Source organism: Myripristis murdjan, chromosome 16, assembly GCF_902150065.1.
Source record: "Myripristis murdjan chromosome 16, fMyrMur1.1, whole genome shotgun sequence".
NCBI lineage: Eukaryota > Metazoa > Chordata > Actinopteri > Holocentriformes > Holocentridae > Myripristis > Myripristis murdjan.
The window spans coordinates 27,155,933-27,175,369 of NC_043995.1; the positions used below are offsets into that span (position 1 = coordinate 27,155,933).

The 19,437-nt window shown below is 42.6% G+C and overlaps 2 protein-coding genes across 4 annotated transcripts in view; one reads left to right on the forward strand and one right to left on the reverse strand.

Annotated features, from left to right (window-relative positions):
* The window catches only part of rgl2 (ral guanine nucleotide dissociation stimulator-like 2), a 32,503-nt gene extending 24,765 nt beyond the window's left edge, over positions 1-7,738 (forward strand). For both annotated transcript variants that reach the window (XM_030072434.1, XM_030072435.1), the window contains 9 exons: positions 1,303-1,362; positions 2,574-2,660; positions 2,782-2,814; positions 3,409-3,530; positions 3,620-3,691; positions 4,147-4,240; positions 4,864-5,088; positions 5,316-5,430; positions 6,535-7,738. In XM_030072434.1, the coding sequence (XP_029928294.1) occupies positions 1,303-1,362; positions 2,574-2,660; positions 2,782-2,814; positions 3,409-3,530; positions 3,620-3,691; positions 4,147-4,240; positions 4,864-5,088; positions 5,316-5,430; positions 6,535-6,716 (990 nt within the window). In that variant the 3' untranslated portion in view covers positions 6,717-7,738. The remainder of the gene's footprint in view (positions 1-1,302; positions 1,363-2,573; positions 2,661-2,781; positions 2,815-3,408; positions 3,531-3,619; positions 3,692-4,146; positions 4,241-4,863; positions 5,089-5,315; positions 5,431-6,534) is intronic.
* A 1,259-nt stretch (positions 7,739-8,997) lies between these two features.
* dnase2 (deoxyribonuclease II, lysosomal) lies at positions 8,998-17,625 on the reverse strand. Of its 2 annotated transcripts, none has more exons than XM_030072436.1 (7): positions 17,481-17,625; positions 16,644-16,741; positions 16,208-16,379; positions 15,403-15,505; positions 14,020-14,184; positions 10,752-10,970; positions 8,998-10,493 (listed from the first exon to the last, which is right to left on the reverse strand). In XM_030072436.1, exons 2-7 carry the CDS (start codon positions 16,739-16,741, stop codon positions 10,066-10,068), a joined length of 1,185 nt encoding a protein of 394 aa, XP_029928296.1. In that variant the 5' UTR covers positions 17,481-17,625; the 3' UTR covers positions 8,998-10,065. The 2 variants fall into 2 exon arrangements, with proteins under 2 accessions (XP_029928296.1, XP_029928297.1); XM_030072437.1 differs by having other exon boundaries at positions 17,552-17,622.
* Between the last annotated feature and the right edge of the window lie 1,812 nt (positions 17,626-19,437).

The window sequence follows — 19,437 nt, forward strand, 5'->3', positions numbered from 1 at the left end:
AATTCTAAATTTTATCTATACTTTACTCCTGACCATTTTCCAAAGTGTGTTCCAAAGCATCAGTACGTTGAAGAAGAGAGCACTTTGCTAAAGTTTGGTGTTAAGTTAATACATTTCTTTTGCATTGTGGCTCAGCGAGTGTGCGACTGCCTTGTACTTTCAACGTGGTCAGTGCCTCTACAGCACTTTCTAAAGGGCACACACCTGCTGGCTTTTCAAATCAGCCCCCCCCCCACAACCATAAAGTAACTCTGACAAAAAATAAATGAGGACAGGATGACCTACCTCAAGCAATTTTCAGACCTGTGAATTTTGTTCCGTAACTCAAATAGTGTAAATGGATAGCTGACCGGACAGTCAGAAAAACACTTAAAAAATTTAAATATGTATGGTATGCTTTGGAAAATGGTTGGTAATAGTGTAAAGTATGCGTGCAGAGTCGTGCATGGACACCACTGAAAAACGGTGTGCATGCTTCCAGCCTGTGGTGATGTCTTCATGCCTCAAGCGAAGGGTCAAAATTCTTCTGCAACCTGGGAAACCATGTGACTTATCTGCTCTGTGGCTGACATCTCACATCCCGGTGACTGACAGCCCATAATTTGAACAGCAGCATGAGACATATAATAACATGTCTGTCAAGTGCCACTAGTGGACCACTTTTGTTAAATTTCTCTCTTTCTATTAATGGAAGTTGCATGGAGTAAGGTCACGCCTAATCCCTGACTGAAAACCATATTCAGTGTTAAAGAAGCAGAGCTGAGGATGCTTTACAGACCAGAAATAGGCCTAATCTAGTTGTGTAAAGCTGCCCTTATTCTGTCAACACTTTCACTTTAGTTTACGACATCCATCTCCAGACCTACATTATATTTAGCATGCACTGTGACAGGGAGTTGAGGAAATTGGCAGGATTAGCTGTGTTTTGATTCCATATAATGGTGCAGTTGCGGGCATCAATACATTTGCATTAGCTGCGATTTTGCCCACGATGGCCCCCCCAAAGGAATTAATCAAAACATATGCGTTCATTTTGAAAGCTTCACTCTGAGCTTTGATGTTGGAAAAACATCACCGCCTTCTGTTGGGCTTTGATTTTCAGCGCCGTAACTTGCTTCCCTCCGCTCGCTCTTTCAGCCTGTCTAGAAATGACTACAGCTGCCACACAGGGTTTGGGATAAATGATCCATCTGGCTGGTCACACTTACAATATGGTAGCAGGAGCAGCCCATGATTTTGGAGTATTTGTGCGGTTTAACATCAAGACTTTTCTCTTTGACCAAACCTGTTTTTGTCTTGCAGGAGGGCACGTCGAAGTTCGCCAGCCTCGACAACAGGGTGAACAACAGGCGTCTCACTGGGGTAAGTGGAGTGTAAAATAGACTTGGACCAAATTGCGGGTATCCTTGTTCCAGGAAGGTCAGCGGTTTGAATGCCACAACTAGCAGGGAAAATCTGGGTGAGAACAGTGAATACCGTTCCCCGTTCTCGCAGCAGCGATTGCTGCTGGAGCGAGGCGCCTCCCATCTGCTCAAATGAAAATTGTTGTTGTACGGGGCAGCTCCCAAGTGTGAACGGGTGTAACTGTATGAATGCAAAAGCAGGGCGTTTCTGACAAATGTGCTTAGTCCATGTTCACTTGCACGGTATAGTATTTGCAACTGATTGTCAAGATTTGTTTCAGTCTAACCGGAGTGTCAGATCGGCTGGGTTTGCTTCATCGGGACATTTCAGATCAAGTTAGGCAAGTCGTCAGTCACAGAGGATTAACCTAAAATGACTTTTGTAGTGGTCTGTGAGGCGAAGCCCCACCCATCTGTTACTTCAAGCAGAATTATTTGCACACACTTAGCGGGCCCAGGTCTGGTGTGAATACCAATTGTTTTAGCCTCAAGGATCGTACACCCTCACAGGCCTTTGCAGGGGACCTTGGATAACCTAGGAATGATGTAAGATGGTGCAAGTGTGTCGCTCCTGTTGTAAAAGTTATGGGACACACAATATTATATAATGTCTTTGGAGAAATTATCTTTGCCGTACGCATGCCTTGAAATTATATTGTGTTGTTTGTGCGATCTATTTGCATTTGGGGTTATTTTAAAGGTCATAAACAAGAGCTTGTTTGTGCTTTTGAGCAGATAACTGACATGACATTGGTTTCGTTTTCTTTCATGGGTTTCATCAGTCATTGGCAAATAAAAAAGGCTTTAGGGGCCATTTAATAACCACTTAACTACAAATGAACATGCCAGCGATGATAATTGCTGGGAATGTAATAAAACATACTAGTGTTTAAGAACAAAGAGCCACATTCAGACATTGATACTAAAGTGCGAAGCGGGGGGCGTCTCATTGGTTTGATGGTGGGCTGTAAGGTGGATGGACCAGCATGCAGCAGTATAAAGGAACAGAGGGCTGTCGTCTATGTGATGTCCTGAATGCTGAAAATCATTTGAAAAATAGCAGCAGGCGGCTCCTCTGAAATCCCTCGCTGTGTGGGCCCTTTAAGATGTCTACGGGAGTCTCTGAGGGCCCGCTCGCTAGCTGATGAAACACTGCTTTTTTCTTCACAGTCCAGCGCCCAGGGCACCGTGCCCTACCTGGGCATCTTCCTCACAGACCTCACCATGCTGGACACGGCCGTCAAAGACAGGCTGGATGTAAGTTCCCGTCGTGTGTCTGTCAAGGGGGGAAACCCAGTCACATCCCCTGGCAGTTGCTCAGCAGATTACGCAAATGATTATCAAATTGCCATAACGCATCCTGTCACTTCCTTCGCAGAATGGCTACATCAACTTTGACAAAAGGAGACGGGTGAGTGTTGCAATGGCTTTTAACCCTGTGTGCGTCAGCTCAAGGGCGAAAAGCTAAAGAGTTGAGCTGTGTGATCATCTATTGTGGCACTTGCAACATAAGAGGCATGCTGCGTTTTGTTAGATTTTTGTCATTTAGCCCGTGCTCTTACCCTGAGTAATTTTCAATGAGTGCGGCAGGAGATTAAGCTTCATGTCAAGAGCACAAACATAACAAGCACCCAAGAGTAAAGTGCAAGAGTGAGAGCCAAAGTGCCCCAACAATATCCCTGTGACCTAAGAGTGATCCTGCTAGAGAGAGAGGTGCTACGAAAAGAACTGAGGGAAATAAGAAGCAAGGGGAGAGATAGAAGGGATTTTTTTTTTTTTACTTTGAGATAAGAGCATATTAGAGTGTGCAGAGGCGCATAATATAGGAGAGGGGATGTGATTAAGTGGGGAGAGAGAGTGCCGTGAGGTGCCTCTTGAAGAGGTGAGCGGGTTGACTTCATAAAAACACAAACCTAATGCAATAATACTTGATCAGCCGTCACGCGTGCTTTTGTTTTCTGGAAGGTCTTATGAAACTCGAGGCGATGTGTTTCTTTGTTAACAGGAATTTGAGGTTTTAGCTCAAATCCGGCTCCTGCAGTCTTCCTGCAAAAACTGTGTTTTCGTAGCCGACGAGGCCTTCACGCAGTGGTATCAGAGCGTACCTACGCTGACAGAGGAACAGAGGTAAAAATCTGCAACCTGGGCTCACATGAACACATTGATTCATACAGTGGGACCCAGCTGACATATTTACTGGATAATGTCTATTGCAGTTACAGGCTGTCCAATGAAATTGAAGCGCCCAGTGGCCTTACTCCAACAGTGATCATCACACAGTGCCCAGAGTAAGTGGCGCTGAGCGCTTCACACATGTGCACACACACACACACACACACACACATACACACACACACAGATACACACACAATGATATTGCACAGGAACGTGATCAAAATGCCACATTTACATTTCAAAATATCATCACTGTTGGGTGAAAACCTTGAATCTCCAAAATGTCCATTTTTCAGGACCCCAAGAAAAACAGACTTGTTTTTCTAGCAAGATGAAAATCCATTTTGAGTTTGTTCAGTGGACTTTGAAAGGGTTTCATGAAGCGGCTGGAGAATTCGCTCTGTCCGCAGAGGGACAAAAATATGCCTGGGTTTTCACATGACAACAACAATATGTGAGACAGGATATTCAGTTGTCAGAATAGGTGGTCATACACTGTTGACGTCCATGCTAGGCTTAATAAGTGAAGTGTGTGTGTGTGTGTGTGTGTGACTCCATGTGTTGACAGTTTGAGTACCTCCCGGACCAGCCTGGCTGGTGACAGCGACAGCCTCTTTGACTTCCCTTCCCCTGTCAATAACCTGCTCTCCAAACTTGCAAAGGTAATCTAAGGCTATTTCTGATGCTGTGCAACCTGCAACCTTTGTATTATTAGCTCGTTGCACAGGAACATGTAAGAGTAGCTATCAAAAGGCTTTGTATCTTTAAAAATGATATCTTTAAAAATTATTTTTGATTTTGTAAAAAAAAAAAAAAAAAAAAAAAAATTAAATATGCACATTAACACGTAATTAGGCCTCATATTCAGTCTCAAAATCTTGGTTTTCTTAAAAAAGTGAAAAAATCTGCCAGTGAGATGAAATAATCCCACTTGTATCAAATGCAGTTTTGATTGTTTCAGTAGTAGAAGTAGTATACATATATAAATATAAATATGCTGAAACAAGGCAGATGAGCCCACTCGGATCGAGAAAATGACACTTGCTTCAAGAAAATTCCGGAAACAAATTGATTAGCAATGGAAACAAGTGGGATTATCTCACCCAGCTGGCAGATTTTTCACCTTGTTTGAAGAAAAACAAGATTTTAGGACAGGGGATGAGACTAAAGAACTGGATGAACTGGATTATTATGCATTATTTTTGTGTTTTCACACTTCCACACTGGAGGGAAATCGCCTCCTTGATTGTCGTCATCATCGTCACTCCTGTTATTCTTATTGCAGCATATGAAATCGCCCTCAGTGTCCTGTCTGGATGTAGACACCTCCCCTCCAACCAACGACTCCTCCTCCACCTCGCTGTCCCCGTCCACTCCCACAAAATCACACCGCCGATCGGTCTCCTGCGGCAACAACCCCTCCTACAACACCCAGGGCTCGGGACCGGACATGCGAATCATCAGGATACGGATGGACCTGCAGGACGGAAACTTGTACCGCAGCATACTGGTAAAACAGTTTGAGTTTAATTTACAGGGGGGGCAGCGGGAATGTGGAAAATGTTCCATCTCAAATTATACGGCACATGCTGCACCACTTAAGGCTTTTCTTCTTATCTGCAAGTATCCCATAATGATAGTCATCAAAATCATATCCCCAGGACACAATGCACCCAGGATATCATTAGTGCAAGTCAAGCTGTCTGCTGCCATTGTTATTCTCCTCTCTCCCCTCAGGTGACAAGCAATGACAAGACCCCCACTGTGATCAGCTCTGCCTTAGAAAAGCACAATCAGGACCCCAATGAGGCGTCCAGATATGAGCTGATTCAACTTCTGCCTGAGGGAAAAGGTAAAGACATTTTCCCAGTACAACAGAGGCAAAAACATTCTTTACTTTGTCACTTTCAGGTAACTTTCCCCCAAAAAACCTAAAGGAGAAATTCACCATAAAACATTTTAGCTCCATTACAAAAAAAAAAAAAAAAAAAACAGCTATTGTTTGTTGAGGTGCCTTGTGTATATGGGTCCATTTTGTTGCTCGGTGGTGTATTTTTCTCATTTCTGTGGATAAATTGCAAAGCGCCAACAATGTGATGTCACGCCCAAATACAAATACTTCACGGCTGCAATGGAGTTTGACAGCAGAATATTTCTAAAACATAAGCTTTGTATCACAGCGGTAAATGTCGAATTTTTGGTGTCAGTCCTTCAGATCGAAGTTGAACGCGGGCTTCTTGTTTGACTTCCAATTTTACACCAAAGGGAGAAATCCAGCATAGAAGAGGCAGAGAGACACTGGCTTGTAGCTGGCACATTTTGCATATCTGTGCAGCTGTGATTCATAGCATGTGACATACAGTGCTTTCTTTGGCAGTTTTTTTTTTTGTTGTTGTTATTTGAACAACCTGATATCACACCTCTACCTTGCTCTCTCCATCTAATCTCACCTCTTCAAGACCGGAAAAACTCTTTCCACACATATGCATACAGGGAAATGCAGGTCCGTTATTTTATTGTCCCACATGGGAAATGTGGCTTGTTGCACGGAGCGAATGAGACACAAACACCAGTCAACAAAGTAAAACAGACAGCAGGCCATTTCTAAAAGGTGAAAAAAATGTACTAAAGGGCTGATGTGGGATTATAGAGAATACAATTTAAGAGAATTTATTGCACAAACTAAAAAAAAAAAGAGTGTTTGCACCTATCTGTACTTCACCTACTGAAATAGAAGTAGATAAGGGAAGTGGAGGAGATGTGAGTACACCAAAAAAATTAAGCACAACACATCAGCGTGTCTCTAATAGCATGAGGGGACCTGATTTTTTGGTTTAATACTAAAATTATCTTGAGTGTGTTTTAAGCTTTAGAGTACTGATGGCACCATTATCACAGATTTGGGACGCTCAGTTGAACTCTGCTGTGTTGTTTATCTCTCGTTTCTCCGCTGCAGAACTGGTGATCCCTGCCACAGGAAACGTCTTCTATGCCATGACATCATCCAGCGTTGACTTCCTGTTAAGAAGGAAAGGCGGGAACACCCCCCTTGGCTTGCAGCCAATCAGCACAGAGACCAGCGCCACTTTCCCTCGGATCAAGGCCAAGGGGAGGCGGCTGGTCCGAACTCTGTTTTGATATCAAACTCTGCACAGTGACGGACGTTCCTCATCGTTCCACGGGTCTCGCTGGTCTCAAGAATGCGTCAGTGTGGCCTTGTCTCTGCAAAACCCCCCCGAATCTTTGCCTTTCTCCCGAGGGAGAATTCCCACTGAGCTTGTTATACCAAAACAGACACCTCTTGTTAACATGCCTCAGTGTGTTTTAACGAACAACTCTATCGCAGGGTCTTTCCGATGCATTTCAGTACCCCGCTGCTCAGTCGTGTGCACCAGAGCCATCCGCCGCTGAAGAACACCCCAAATTTTTTTTCCTCTCCCTAGCAGTATACAAATTAACACACAGAGGAAGTGCAATAGAAACCTTTAAGTGAGCGCATTTGGTGCTGAACATGCATTCGCATCATTTCCCATTCCAACTCAATGCATAAAAAGAGTCATAGTTAACAACGACCAAGAAATCTGTCAGTCGTGAGTGAAGTGACATTTCCATTTAATTGGTCAAAATGTGCCTCTGTGATCACCTGAGATGTTTGTCTAAGGAAACCAGGATTATGACACAAAAAAAAAAAAAAAAAAACACAATTCAGATTTTTGGACTGTGAAGCAAAAATCCTAAGCATGCAAAGCTGTCTGGGCCTGGCGTGAGAGAGACGCGTATGGAGATAGATGAAAGATGCAGCGCTGTACGTCATTGTAGCAGAAACACTGGAGCTCGTCTAATGGGTTGTATTGAAAAATATAAATGTTTTGTATATATTTATATATATTTTGTATGTCTGTATGATGTCAAAAATGTGTTTACATTGGCACGGAGCGCGAGGTCCATATGTGTGGATTGCAAAGTAACTAATTCATTTTGGAAAGAAAAAAAAAATAGAAGAAGAATGCATTGAATTACAGCAAAATTACCATTTGAGACAGGCCAGCACATGTCGACAGTGAGATGAATGATTATTTCAGCTGTTTGCAGATATTCATTCCAGCAGGAACTTAGAAACCACTCGGAGCACTTTCCAGAGCTTGTGGCTTTGCTTAACTTAATCATAGCTTTACGTCGCACTTTGCAATCTGGCAAAACACAGTGAATCCATTCACCGAAAGCACTCAGATAAAAACACTAAGGACAGTTTGAGTGGCCGACGAGTTGATATCGTGCCACCATCGTTACACTGAGGGTTTACCAGTGCTGAACCTGTCAACGTCTAAGATAACCTTGACTTTGTGAGGATTTTCCAACCATTCCTTTGTGAATTATCTGATGAGGAATGGTCCTACACTCAGCACACTATAAAAAAAAAAAAATCCCCACCTCAACAATTAATTTAGTGTTTTTCAGTCTTAAATGCTGTATTTCTTAAAATAAGTGAGAGAAATTCTGCCGGTGGCATGAGATAACCCCAGAATTTTTTTCAACCAAGTGTAATTTTCTTGACACAAGTGGGCTGATCTGCCTTGTTTGAGTATATTTATACTTAAATTGTGAAACAAGTGAAAATCCCTTGCAAAACAGGTGGGATTATCTCATCCCACCGACATATTTTTGGATTTGTTGTAAGAAAAACACATTTTTAAGACCAAATATGAGGCTACTTGACTAGTTCAGATGAAGATTTTTTTTTTTTTTTTGCAGTGCAGGCTATCTTCACTGTGCAAAGCCTCAGTTTTCCAGTTTCATGTTCTGAATTAACGTCATGCGTCAACTTGATTGCAATGTAAGTTGAGAACAAAGAGCAGTTTGCACACATGAATGAGGACTGTGTTGGAGGAGTAAGTCCCGACTCTTGTGACCTCTGGTTGTCGTACTGTCTGCCCGGTGCCGGTGAAGCCTCCTGATTGGCTGAGGCACGGGCACGGCAGGACCAGGGAGAGGATCCTGGGTAACAACTGATGAAGTGTGCTAGCACGTGCTATGCTACTGATCGTTTCAGTGCCTTTTTCTATCGGGTGCTCACCTTTTCCCATGTTTGCATTGGAATGTGCACAGTTCATGTGGGTGTGCATTGGAGGAAATGTAACCGGCAGCCCTGTAGAGTCTCACATCAAAGCTATTTTATGCACTACATACAGGATGTCCTATTTTGTGGTAATAAATTTACTTTTATATGAATCTCACTGCTTTTTACTGTTACGCCGAAACATATTGCACTTGCTCAATACAGACTATTTTCCATGCTGCATTTGAGTATTCTATAAAAAGAATTAAAAATGTCTCATGTCTAGCACCAACATTTCTGTTTTTCTCACAGACTTAAGAATGTTAAATCAAGGCGAACACAAATTGCAAACTCTTGCCAAACTCTGCTTTAGTCTCTTTATTCAGACTCAAGACAGCCAGCATCTTCAGCTTCAAGCAAAATCATGACATGAAAGCTGACAAGTCTGAATGGATCAGTGCATTTAAAAAAAAAAAATTAAAGTACGGCTAGAAAAACTAAGACATCAAAAACATCAGAAGGTGTCAAATTTATGGATTTTTCAGACAAAAACACCTGAGATTTATATCCTACCCCCTCGCACCAAGCCAGTCAATTCATAATATAACACAAGCATTCCATGAAACGCAGAGTATTAGAGCATCTCTCAAAATTGGATGTTGTCAGCGACTACAGTAGGAGCTCATGGTGAATGTGAGGTGCAACGAATCCCACTTCTCCAACACATTTGAAAACATCCATTAAATCCCTCTGCATACAATGCCAACAGCAAAACTTAAGCTCTCCAATAAAAAAAATACATCCTCAAACCAGCTCATTTTACTTTGCAAAGACTGAGTCCAACTCTAAATTCGTGAAGCAGCTCTCAGCCGGTCTCCCCAAAGTGCTTACCAGCGCCCGGTAGTTGTAACCCCTGCACCAACGCTGCATTCAAAGTGCCACGTGCACTGCAGCTCTCTGTGTTTCTCAAAGTTCACAGCATATTACCCATATCCTGTTGCCTCCTATGTCAGAGAGGGTGTTGTTACCTGACCCGGCCGCTGCTGCTCCGTGTGCAATTGATTTGAAGGACAATAAGAGCCGATGACAGACTTGAAAGAGCCAGTGTTCATTCTTAGCGAGGTAACCGAACATGGAGTTTGAGGTGTGCAGTGAAGGCAGAGAAACTCGGGTAACTTAGTGCATTTCTTGCAAAATAAAGCAGTTCCTGTTTTGCGCTGCTTCATTCGGGTAACTATCACTTATCTGAGAATATTAAAAAGTTAAATCATTCTGGTAGTGATTTATTGGTGTTAAAATACTGTATGTAGCACCTTTACATATGATTTCCCCATTAATTTAACAAAATTGATATTGTGTATGTGTCAGACTTGTTCAAATACTTCCCTTACACACACACACACACACAGACCTGTTGTTACTTCACTCTTATCAGCTCATATCAGCCACGTCCTGCTGACCCTGTGATGAACTCATCTGGCTCCAGCTCACATCACACTTGCCCGTTCCTCCTCCGCACATCTCACAGTCCAGCGCCGCCGTCCGGTAAGCCTTCCACACGACCGGGTCCCGCAGACACACCGTGCCGCCCCCCCGCTTCTCCTCCGCCTCGTTGCGGTTTATATCGCCCACACACACCCAACCCCCGGCGCCGTCCCTCGCCGGCTTGACGCTGACCGCCCACTTGGAGTGATCCTGGCTGGTCTTGAAGGTGAATGTCTGCCCCGGTGAGATGAGCGTGATGTCCAGGACCTTCCAGCCCAGGGAGCAGTCGGAGGGGAGGACCCCTGTGGAGCGAACCCAGAACTGGACCAGGAGGTCTGACTGGAGGGTCGGGGCCACCCAGGAGTGGTACAGGTCTGATGTGGCACAGGGAGAGGAAATGGGAGAAAATAAGCAATATCTGAGTAATATCTGTTCCTGCATGCCTGCACTTTTTACTGTTTTATCTGGCTGGCCTTTTATTCTTCTGTCGTCTGTTAACTGTCTACATGTAGTTTCATTTTAAATAACATAAAATGTAAACCGCTGTTGAATGCAAATAAATTGTACAGCTGCAGAGGTGAAGCCAAAAACAAGGTTCACTGTTGGCAGAAGACGTTTTAAAAATTTCTCACCGTTATTAAAAGAGGCTCCTTTGGCAAAGCTGATGAAGTCGGTGCCATGTTGTGAGGTCAGGGTCACGCTGCGATTGGCTACGGGCTTGGAGTGCGGGAAGATGTCATTGGTCGAGCGGCTCTTCGTGCAGACGGCAGCCAGCGCGGGCACCACGGACGCCAAGGACTGCGGGACGTCGCAGTCGTACACATTAGGCTGATTGATCTGCAGCTGCTCTCCTGCGGCATGAAATAGATTCGATTTGAGGCGCACACACTGTCAACGGCGAGCCCAAAGCTGAATGGAAACACAATGCACAACACATGATCCAGTGATAATAGAGATTAACATAGAGCGCAAGGAGGCAGCACAGGCCATCAAACAAACTGTAGGCTACATTACTGACAGAGGGATCCGCTGTTAGATATCATAAGTTTCTGATGATCGATACATTTCAGGATTTACTGTTTGATGAAATGTAGTGACTTCCTTTTTTTGGGGGGAACTGCACCTCTTTCACTCAACCTGTGAAAGTACAGACAGTAATTTCCAGTTACTTTTGACAACCCGGAGAGAAGCGGCTTCTCTGTGTTCATTATGTGTAGGAGGAGAGAACAATAGTGGCAGCAAGAGTGAAGTGCGGTTTTCCAGGCAGGACAAAGCGAGAGTGGAGGGAGAACATCGCTGTGGCGTGTTGCATCCGCTTGTTGAAATCACAAAAAAAAAAAAAAAAAAAAAAAAAAAAGCCGTCGAAGATGACACTGTATTCCAAACATTACTATGATGCTGGCTGTAGCTGCGCTGCATTATGGTCTATCGAGATTACTGCAGCTGCTGTTCACATGAATTAAAAATAAAATACAGCACCATACTTCAAAATGGACCCAGAAATGTAAGGCAACTAATATGTTTTGTAATGTGTTCGATCATGTAGGGTGTATTTTATTTTATTTATTTTTTTTCATTTAGTGAGTTATTCTATACAAAAATGGTTCCAATCAATCACCCAGCTGCAGCCTTTGTTGTGTGGAGGCCTGAATTTCAATCTTAACTGGCACGCTGATTAGGCTAAAACTCAGAGGAACTTCACAACAGGCACTTGAGCTGCCTAATGTCCCGCCATAATCCCAAATGATATATTAAACAACCGGTTATGCTAATGAAGTCATTAATTAAGTTAATGGATTTAATTTGCAAATATTTCTGTGTCAACATACTCTTAGCACGTATATTGGTTCCAAGAAAATCAGCTTTTTCTCATTAATATGAAAATTTAGGCAGCAAGGTGCCCTGAATCTAATCAGATAATAGGGGCAAGCTGTGGTGAGAGTGGGAAATCTCGAGCCTGTGTTGTTCTCGAGCCGTTTTGTTCACAAGAATGCTCACACACACACAGACAGACAGACGCCACCGCGGCGACATGATGTCCCGAATCCCATGTGCCACGGCGCCGCGACATAAAAAGAGCAAGTGGCCTCGAGAGAACCGCAATGAAGCTGCGGCGAGAGCCAATCAGGTCTCCTCGGGGTGTTTGACAGGGAGTTCACACTCTGCACTGCGGGTGTCACCTCAGCCCAATCACTCCGCTCTCAACATCCCGTCTGGAGAGGCATGAAACCGATGGAGCAAATGCAACACCGCAGTGTGAGGGCCAACATCTCTATGGTTACACACTTCAATCTAATTACATTACCCCAGGCACTGCCATGGCAACCGTGCCAACTGCTGGGCCTGCCAGGGAATTGAAGTGGAGGTTCGGTTACATGGTAATGACACCTGTTTATGCTAATCGGCTTGGATCGGGCTTGTTGTTGTGTCAGTACCTGACTGGATTATTAAGTGTTGCATGACAAAAACGAGACGATGACAACTTGAAGGGCTTATTTCCAAAATGACAGCCACAATGTGACAACATTTTAACACCTCCTCTGACAAAACGGTTCCTGTCATGAAAATACAACCTGCTATTAAATACTTTTAAAAGTGGTAATTAGAGTTTGGCTGATATGTCTTTTTGGCAGCTGATATTTTTGTACTGAAGCTGCCGATAGCTGTCATTTCTTACCAATAGCCAAAACAGTGATATACTTTATTTTGGTGATTGATAAAAATTTTACTCTCAGAGGCTTCTGAAACCACATTTAATTAGACCATCATGTGGCACTAAAAGGCCACTGAGACCAAGACTCATTAAAATCCTGTAAATTCTTATTCTGTGGTAAGGCAACTCTGGATTACATTACTGCCTATTTTTCTGGCCACTAGAGGGCGTCGAGAGCTCAAACTCCATTTACAAAAAGACAGTCAGTCCTGCCTCTAGATTCACGGCAGATCGCCTCTCAAAAGCTGAAAGTTAGAGCAAAAAAATGTGTTTTTTGGATGGAAATGAGGGATACATTTCACGCTCACAAGGCGACAGAGCCACTCGCTCTACTGATCTGAAATTTGGATATGTTTATCTGCACAATGCAATGTTTCAGAGAAGATTTGAATGAAGCTGAAGAGGCGAGGGGGTGAAGTGGGTGGAGCAGGGCGCTGGTTTTATACTGTAAAAGGTGAAGTGGGTGCAGCTACATTCCCGCTGAATTTGAAAACATGGAGATAAAAGAGATGGAAAACGGCAAAATGGCTGGGCCTTGCAGCTTGGTATTGGTTTATATAATTAGGGGTACAAAAGTCTCTATAAATCACAGATTAGTTTTAAGATTGTTAACAGGTTCTGAAATCGCTTACTGCAGGTTTAAATGAATAAAATGTGCAAAGAAAATACAATTTCAGTGCAGTTTTTTAAAGTGTTTTCCTGTAGCTTTGGTCCGGGAGGAAACTGTGCAGAAGACAAATGCAACAATATCCTGTATTTCATCACAGATCAACATTGCCCTGATATTTCGCCTAATTTTTATATCAGTCTGATGATATCTGCAAGCAATTTGATTACAACTTTGATTACACGACAGCAACATTTTAGGAGATATAATCAGTTGAATTTTTGAAACTGTGAGCAATGGACCGCATGAACTGTTCAGTTACTTATTAATGCCAGCAGAGAATATTTTGATTCTAATGTCTCATATGTTAAAAGCAGGGGTTACAACACCAGTCATTACAGTTTAATAGCAGACTGCGTATGAATCTTTACTCGCCACACGTTCTGATCCATCTCCTCACCGCTCTCATAACTATAATTTAATAACATCATCAATCCAAACATTCTCATAAAGTGTGAACTGCGCTTTTATTACAACTCGGCCTGTGCTAAATGGCCAAATGGCCGGACTCCAGCCTTACCGATGGTCTGGAAACGCTCGAGCGGGTAGGTGACGCAGATGAAGTTTTGCCCGTTCGTCACACCGGTGCTGGGGTACGAGTACTGTCCTGCTCGCTTCACGGGGGGGAAGTGGGGGGTGCTGTGGACCAACCAGAAGCCCTGATTTTTATCCAGCAGCACCACACCTGAGGAGGAGAAACACCAAACCGTCAGAGAGAACAGAAATCCTATTCATATCACCCACAGCACCAGGAAATACACAGTAAATAAACTCAACTGCACTCATTTATTTGTAAATGGCACAACCAGAGAGCAGGTGTTTTTTTTTTTCCTCCTTCCCTCTGTAGTGTATGCACAGCTGCTCAAATGCACACAGCTGTTGAATGTATGTATGTATGGTCGGCTCTCTGTTCTATGTGATGCCCAGCCAGTGGACTCCTGTGCTCGCCCCGTGTGTTTTAGCATGTGCATATGCTCCCTGTGTGTTCAGATAATAAGGCTGAAAATAAAAAAAATAAAAAAAAACAGTCAACGCACCTTTGCACATTGTCACTTTTTCTGTACATATTGTTCCTCCATGTGGAGCGAGTAATACACCCGGTAATTTATATTATATTTTTCATCGCAGTATCCCGTTATCATTTCCTGATGCAATCAGATGTGGTCGATGTGGCACAAAATCACACAACGGGGCCTCTATGAATACCTAACTTTAACTTCCAATAGGCGATGCAACAGGTACTGCTTTTATTTATTCACTTATTTTTTTGTGCAGGTTGATTTTGAACTGAAAAAGATTATTAATAGCAAAAATTAAAAAATGAGTGGACACCACAAAACTAGCATTAAAAATCATGAGATATCCAAGATATTCAGACTAATTTATATGAAGGGCTGGGTGTTTTAAGCTGAATGTGGCTTCCACTCGTCCTCTCACTTGCATACAATTTTGTTAGTTTTACCACTGAGCCTGTCTGAGTCTCCTTTGTGGTTGAGAGTGTAAAAATTTGATAAACTCGCCTGGCAAGCTCTCGTGATTTACACAAAAACACAAAAAGGCTGAAAATCCGCATTTGGCTTGAAGACATGTTGGGTTATTACAAAACTTCACTGGCTGTTAGACAATGTGTTTCACAATCTCATATCCGATCAACTGCTGGATTTGGAGAGGGGCCACTTGTGGGGGGCCAAGCAAATTTCTCTGAGGGCCAGTGCCATGTCCCTGGACGCACCGTTGGATTTATGTGATTCTCATGCAAATTCTGACTATTCTCCTAATTAAGGTTGCAAGGAACATAATGCCAAAGTATGCTGGCCTAAGTATTTGTGTGTTGAATCATAACTTGTTCATCTCATCTACCTCAGCGTTGTGAGCTCCGTGGCAGGAAAGTGCATCCCCTCACCTTTCGTGTGCCCCCCTCTGTTGCCACTATCGTCCACCCATCTGTCACCAAGGTACACGGGTGGCCTCTGGTCGTTGTAGAGGATGTACGCCACCTCCCCGCTCTGAAGAACACACGCATTTCAATGTGGACGTCAGTCAAAAAACACCACACCACTGAGAACACATGCGCACGTACAGAAAAAACCACACAACCTCTTTATATTCAAGTTGCAACAGCTGTCGGGAGGGAAACGAGGCAAACTGCATGTAAACTGACTTTTTTTTTTTTTTTTCTCGGTTCTCATTCTCAGTCTCTCATTTTTGATCAGCAAGTTTCAAGCGATCATTATAGAAACACTTCTCAAAAGAAAGCCACAGCTCTTATCACGCCGAGTCTGGTAATTGTGTCTGTATACTGAGAAGTCTTATCAGAGCAGAGGAAAGCAGAAGTGAGCAGCAGCTAATTACATCTGCTTTAGCTATTCTACTTGAGGTGATTTTTGGAATAACTTGCTTCTATTTCAGCTTGGGAAATTTATAAAGCGTTTACTTCTGCTTTCACTTGAGCTGACTGTACTTTTAGACACGAGAGTAGTTAGGTGCAGTGAAATCGAGTGTTTACACCAAAACTATGTCCTTGTGGACTTTGCTGCATAGGCTGTAAATAACATCATCCATTTTAATGCCTCTCGTTTGGAAGTAACACAGAGGTAGATCATCTGCAGACTCACAAAATCAAAAGGGTGATTTTACTTAAGTTTAATATTTTAGCGCTCATTCCACCTCTGATATAGGCAGCTCTTGGGGGGGAAATGGAAGCAGACCTTTCCTTGCGTGTACAGCTGGCTGACCGTCCTGCCCAGGGCTCCCGAGCTGTCGTTCACCATCACCTTCCCATCGGTCCAGCCCTCGCTCCCTCTCTCCATCAGCAAATACTTCTGACCGTTGTAAGGCGTTCCACTGCCATGATGTTTAGGCAGTTTGTACAGATAAAACCTAAGACAGAGAAAGAGACACGAAGACAGTCCAGCAGAGACAGAAAGCTGGTTGTGTAGTTTATGCTGTCAACTCTGTTTAATTCTTTATAACTGTTATAATATGCTTGGAATACCACAAGTGAGCGTAATAAATTTCTTTTCAAATATTCCCCTATGAGCGTCTCTCTCTGTTGCCAAAAGCAAATGACACTGAACTGAGTGGAAGCAAACCACAAAATATATCTGCACACACTTTGTTGGGCCCAGGCCTGTTAATAATTACCAATCAACAGCATCCCCTTGGTCATTGTAGCAGGTAATTGGTGAGGTGGTGCCCCCTACTGGCTGGTAGAGGATCAGCAGGGCAAGGAGTGGAAACATCTGATGGGATGGGAAAAGCCAAAAAACAGCAAGACACCAAGTTACAACTCACAGTTACTACATTTGCAAGGTGTTTGAAAGTTGTTACATAAAATGTGAGAAAAAACACAAAAACTAAAAACTATTATCATTGATTCAAGAAAAGTGAAAAGAAATAACTAAAGGGGAAAAAACAGTGCTTTAAATCTTTTGCTCAATAAAATGGACGGCAGGGGAGAATATTCTAAAAATAAAATCCTAAAATAAAGAAGCCACTTGTAACTTACCATGTGATGTCAAAATAATATAAATAAAATCTATGTACAAGCCGAGTCATGCCTTTCTTTTATAACTCGTGACTCATAGAGAGCACCTCAGCATATTTTCCACAGGCTTTACAATAAAAACGTGAAGTGAAACAAAATATGCACTTCAAGCTTAACTTTTTCTCTGGAATAACACACAGCAAACTTAAACCGCCAAAGCCCGGCACTGACAAAAATAACTAAATCAAACCAACTTAACAAAACAGAACTCCAGTGTGAAAATGAAAATGAGAGTAAATGCAATGCAATGCCATAAATAGGTCCATTCTGCATAAACACACATTACCAGGCCTACACAGACACAGATTTTGGCATAACTATAACATATTTTATCAAAATGAAAGCAAAGCTGAGTTATCAATGACAAGAAGGTGCTGTGTTGTAGCTCCTAGGCTACGTGCTGAGAGTCTCACGGCGTGGATTAACTACTTTACCCTCAGATTATGTTGATTAGAGGAATAAATTACACCAGGCAGAGTTTCCAGGAACCCGGCTGAATGCGCACCGCGGACAGAGCGGGGTCTCCCTCATTAATTTCTCAATGTGAGATACTCATCTCTTCCCCAACTCTCAAGTACGAGCCACATCCTTGTTTTGGTCAAGTGGTTTCGTGACGTCACTCGGCGGGCGGGGTTACTGTCGGAGGTAAACGAAACTAAGTAAATAAATAAATAAAACAATAATAAAATATATAAAGTAAGAGAAAGCAGCATTCACACGGCTGCTGATCAAAGACGTGAAGTTGAACCACAAGTTTTCTGAAAAAAGTGACTTTTTTATTTTGTTACAAAGTAACATTGTGATTGTAACACTGTACATCTGCACGTGATTCATGTTTTTAGGACGTGGTGTCTTGATTTTGATTAATTTGTTGTTGTTGTTGTTGTTGTTGTTGTTGTTGTTGTTCTTCTTCTTCTTCTTCTTCTTCTTCTTCTTCTTCTTCTTCTTCTTCTTCTTCTTCTTCTTCTTTCCCTCTTCTCCTCCTCCTCCTCCGCGGAGTGATACAGGTGTGAAACCGCAGTGTGAACCAGTGGTCTGTCACTAGGAAATAACCGAGCAGATCATCGAGATAATGTCACCTCATCAGCCAATCAGACTCGAGCCTTTAACAAGCACCCTTGATCAAAGATGCTAAAAAAAAAAAAAACATCTTTATCGACTGGTTTCGTGTGATCGTGCTGGATTATTCATGGTTCCCTTTATGTTTTATATTCTTGAATACTTATATGAATATGATTATTTTATCCCAGGGGTACAGATGCTTTGTTACATGTCCTATAGATAGCTCAAGAATAAGTCCATTTTGGAAAACACATGTTTATGCAATAGATTATGTGATATATTATATTTCAAACTATTCCACTGTGTGTGGTTCAGGCAGGGTTCATGGCCCATATAAAACTGGCTATACACAGACCGAGACTCATGAGGTTTGTTCTCTAAATGTCACATAAAATAAATAATCTATTAAAAACGTGTTCACCAAGCCAATATGATATTTGAGAAAAAGGCCAATATTGTAAACTTAGTGTATATAATAATTTGTGTATAAAAAGCTCAGAAGTGGAACTTAAATGTGGTTAGTCGGCCTGCAGCTGCTGGTGTTTCACTGTTTCGAAATTCAGTTTTTTGACTTCTTTAATACCTTCTGAGCATGCGTTCTTTCTTTTGGTTGTACACTCACTTTTTCCTCTGTTCCTCTTCTCTGTAAGTTATATTTAAAAAAAAAAAAAAAATGAATAACCAAAATAAGTTGGTCTGTGAGCGATTAAGTGTGAAGTTAATCTAGAATTTTGACAGATGTTACACTAGCTGCCATGTATACAAAAAACATTCAAATTAGTTTTTATCTTATTACTACAACCTTACAGCAGGCTTTCAAGCAACAAAAAAAGAATGACAACAGTTTTTCATTGACCTCCTTATTGTACAAACTAATCATATTGCTTTATAGTCCTCTCTTTACAGTCAACAGCTTGTCAAGACTAACAGCTAATCCCACCTACTGTGTTTACCTTGTTCAATCCATCATATTAATCTGTCCTATTTCACAACCTTGGGGAGATTTCAAAACCTTGTGTTGTTGTCAGAGTGTTGCCACCACACACCGCTCACACAGTGACCAGCAGAATTTACTGCAGATCATTCTGCTTCGTTTGAGGAAGTAACACAGCATCACCTCTCACCTCACCAGCGCACACAGCACAACTTCCTCCTAAAGCTCTTAGCTGGAGGGACAGCAGACACCCGAGGAGCTCATGGGTCCTCAGCAGGCCCCTCAGTGGCCCCGGATGTGGCCCTCAACAGGCTTATTAGAAACTAACGAGAGCCACATGGAAAGCTTTAGCTCCTGTACGTTGACCACTAAAGGAGTGGAACTGAGAGATACGC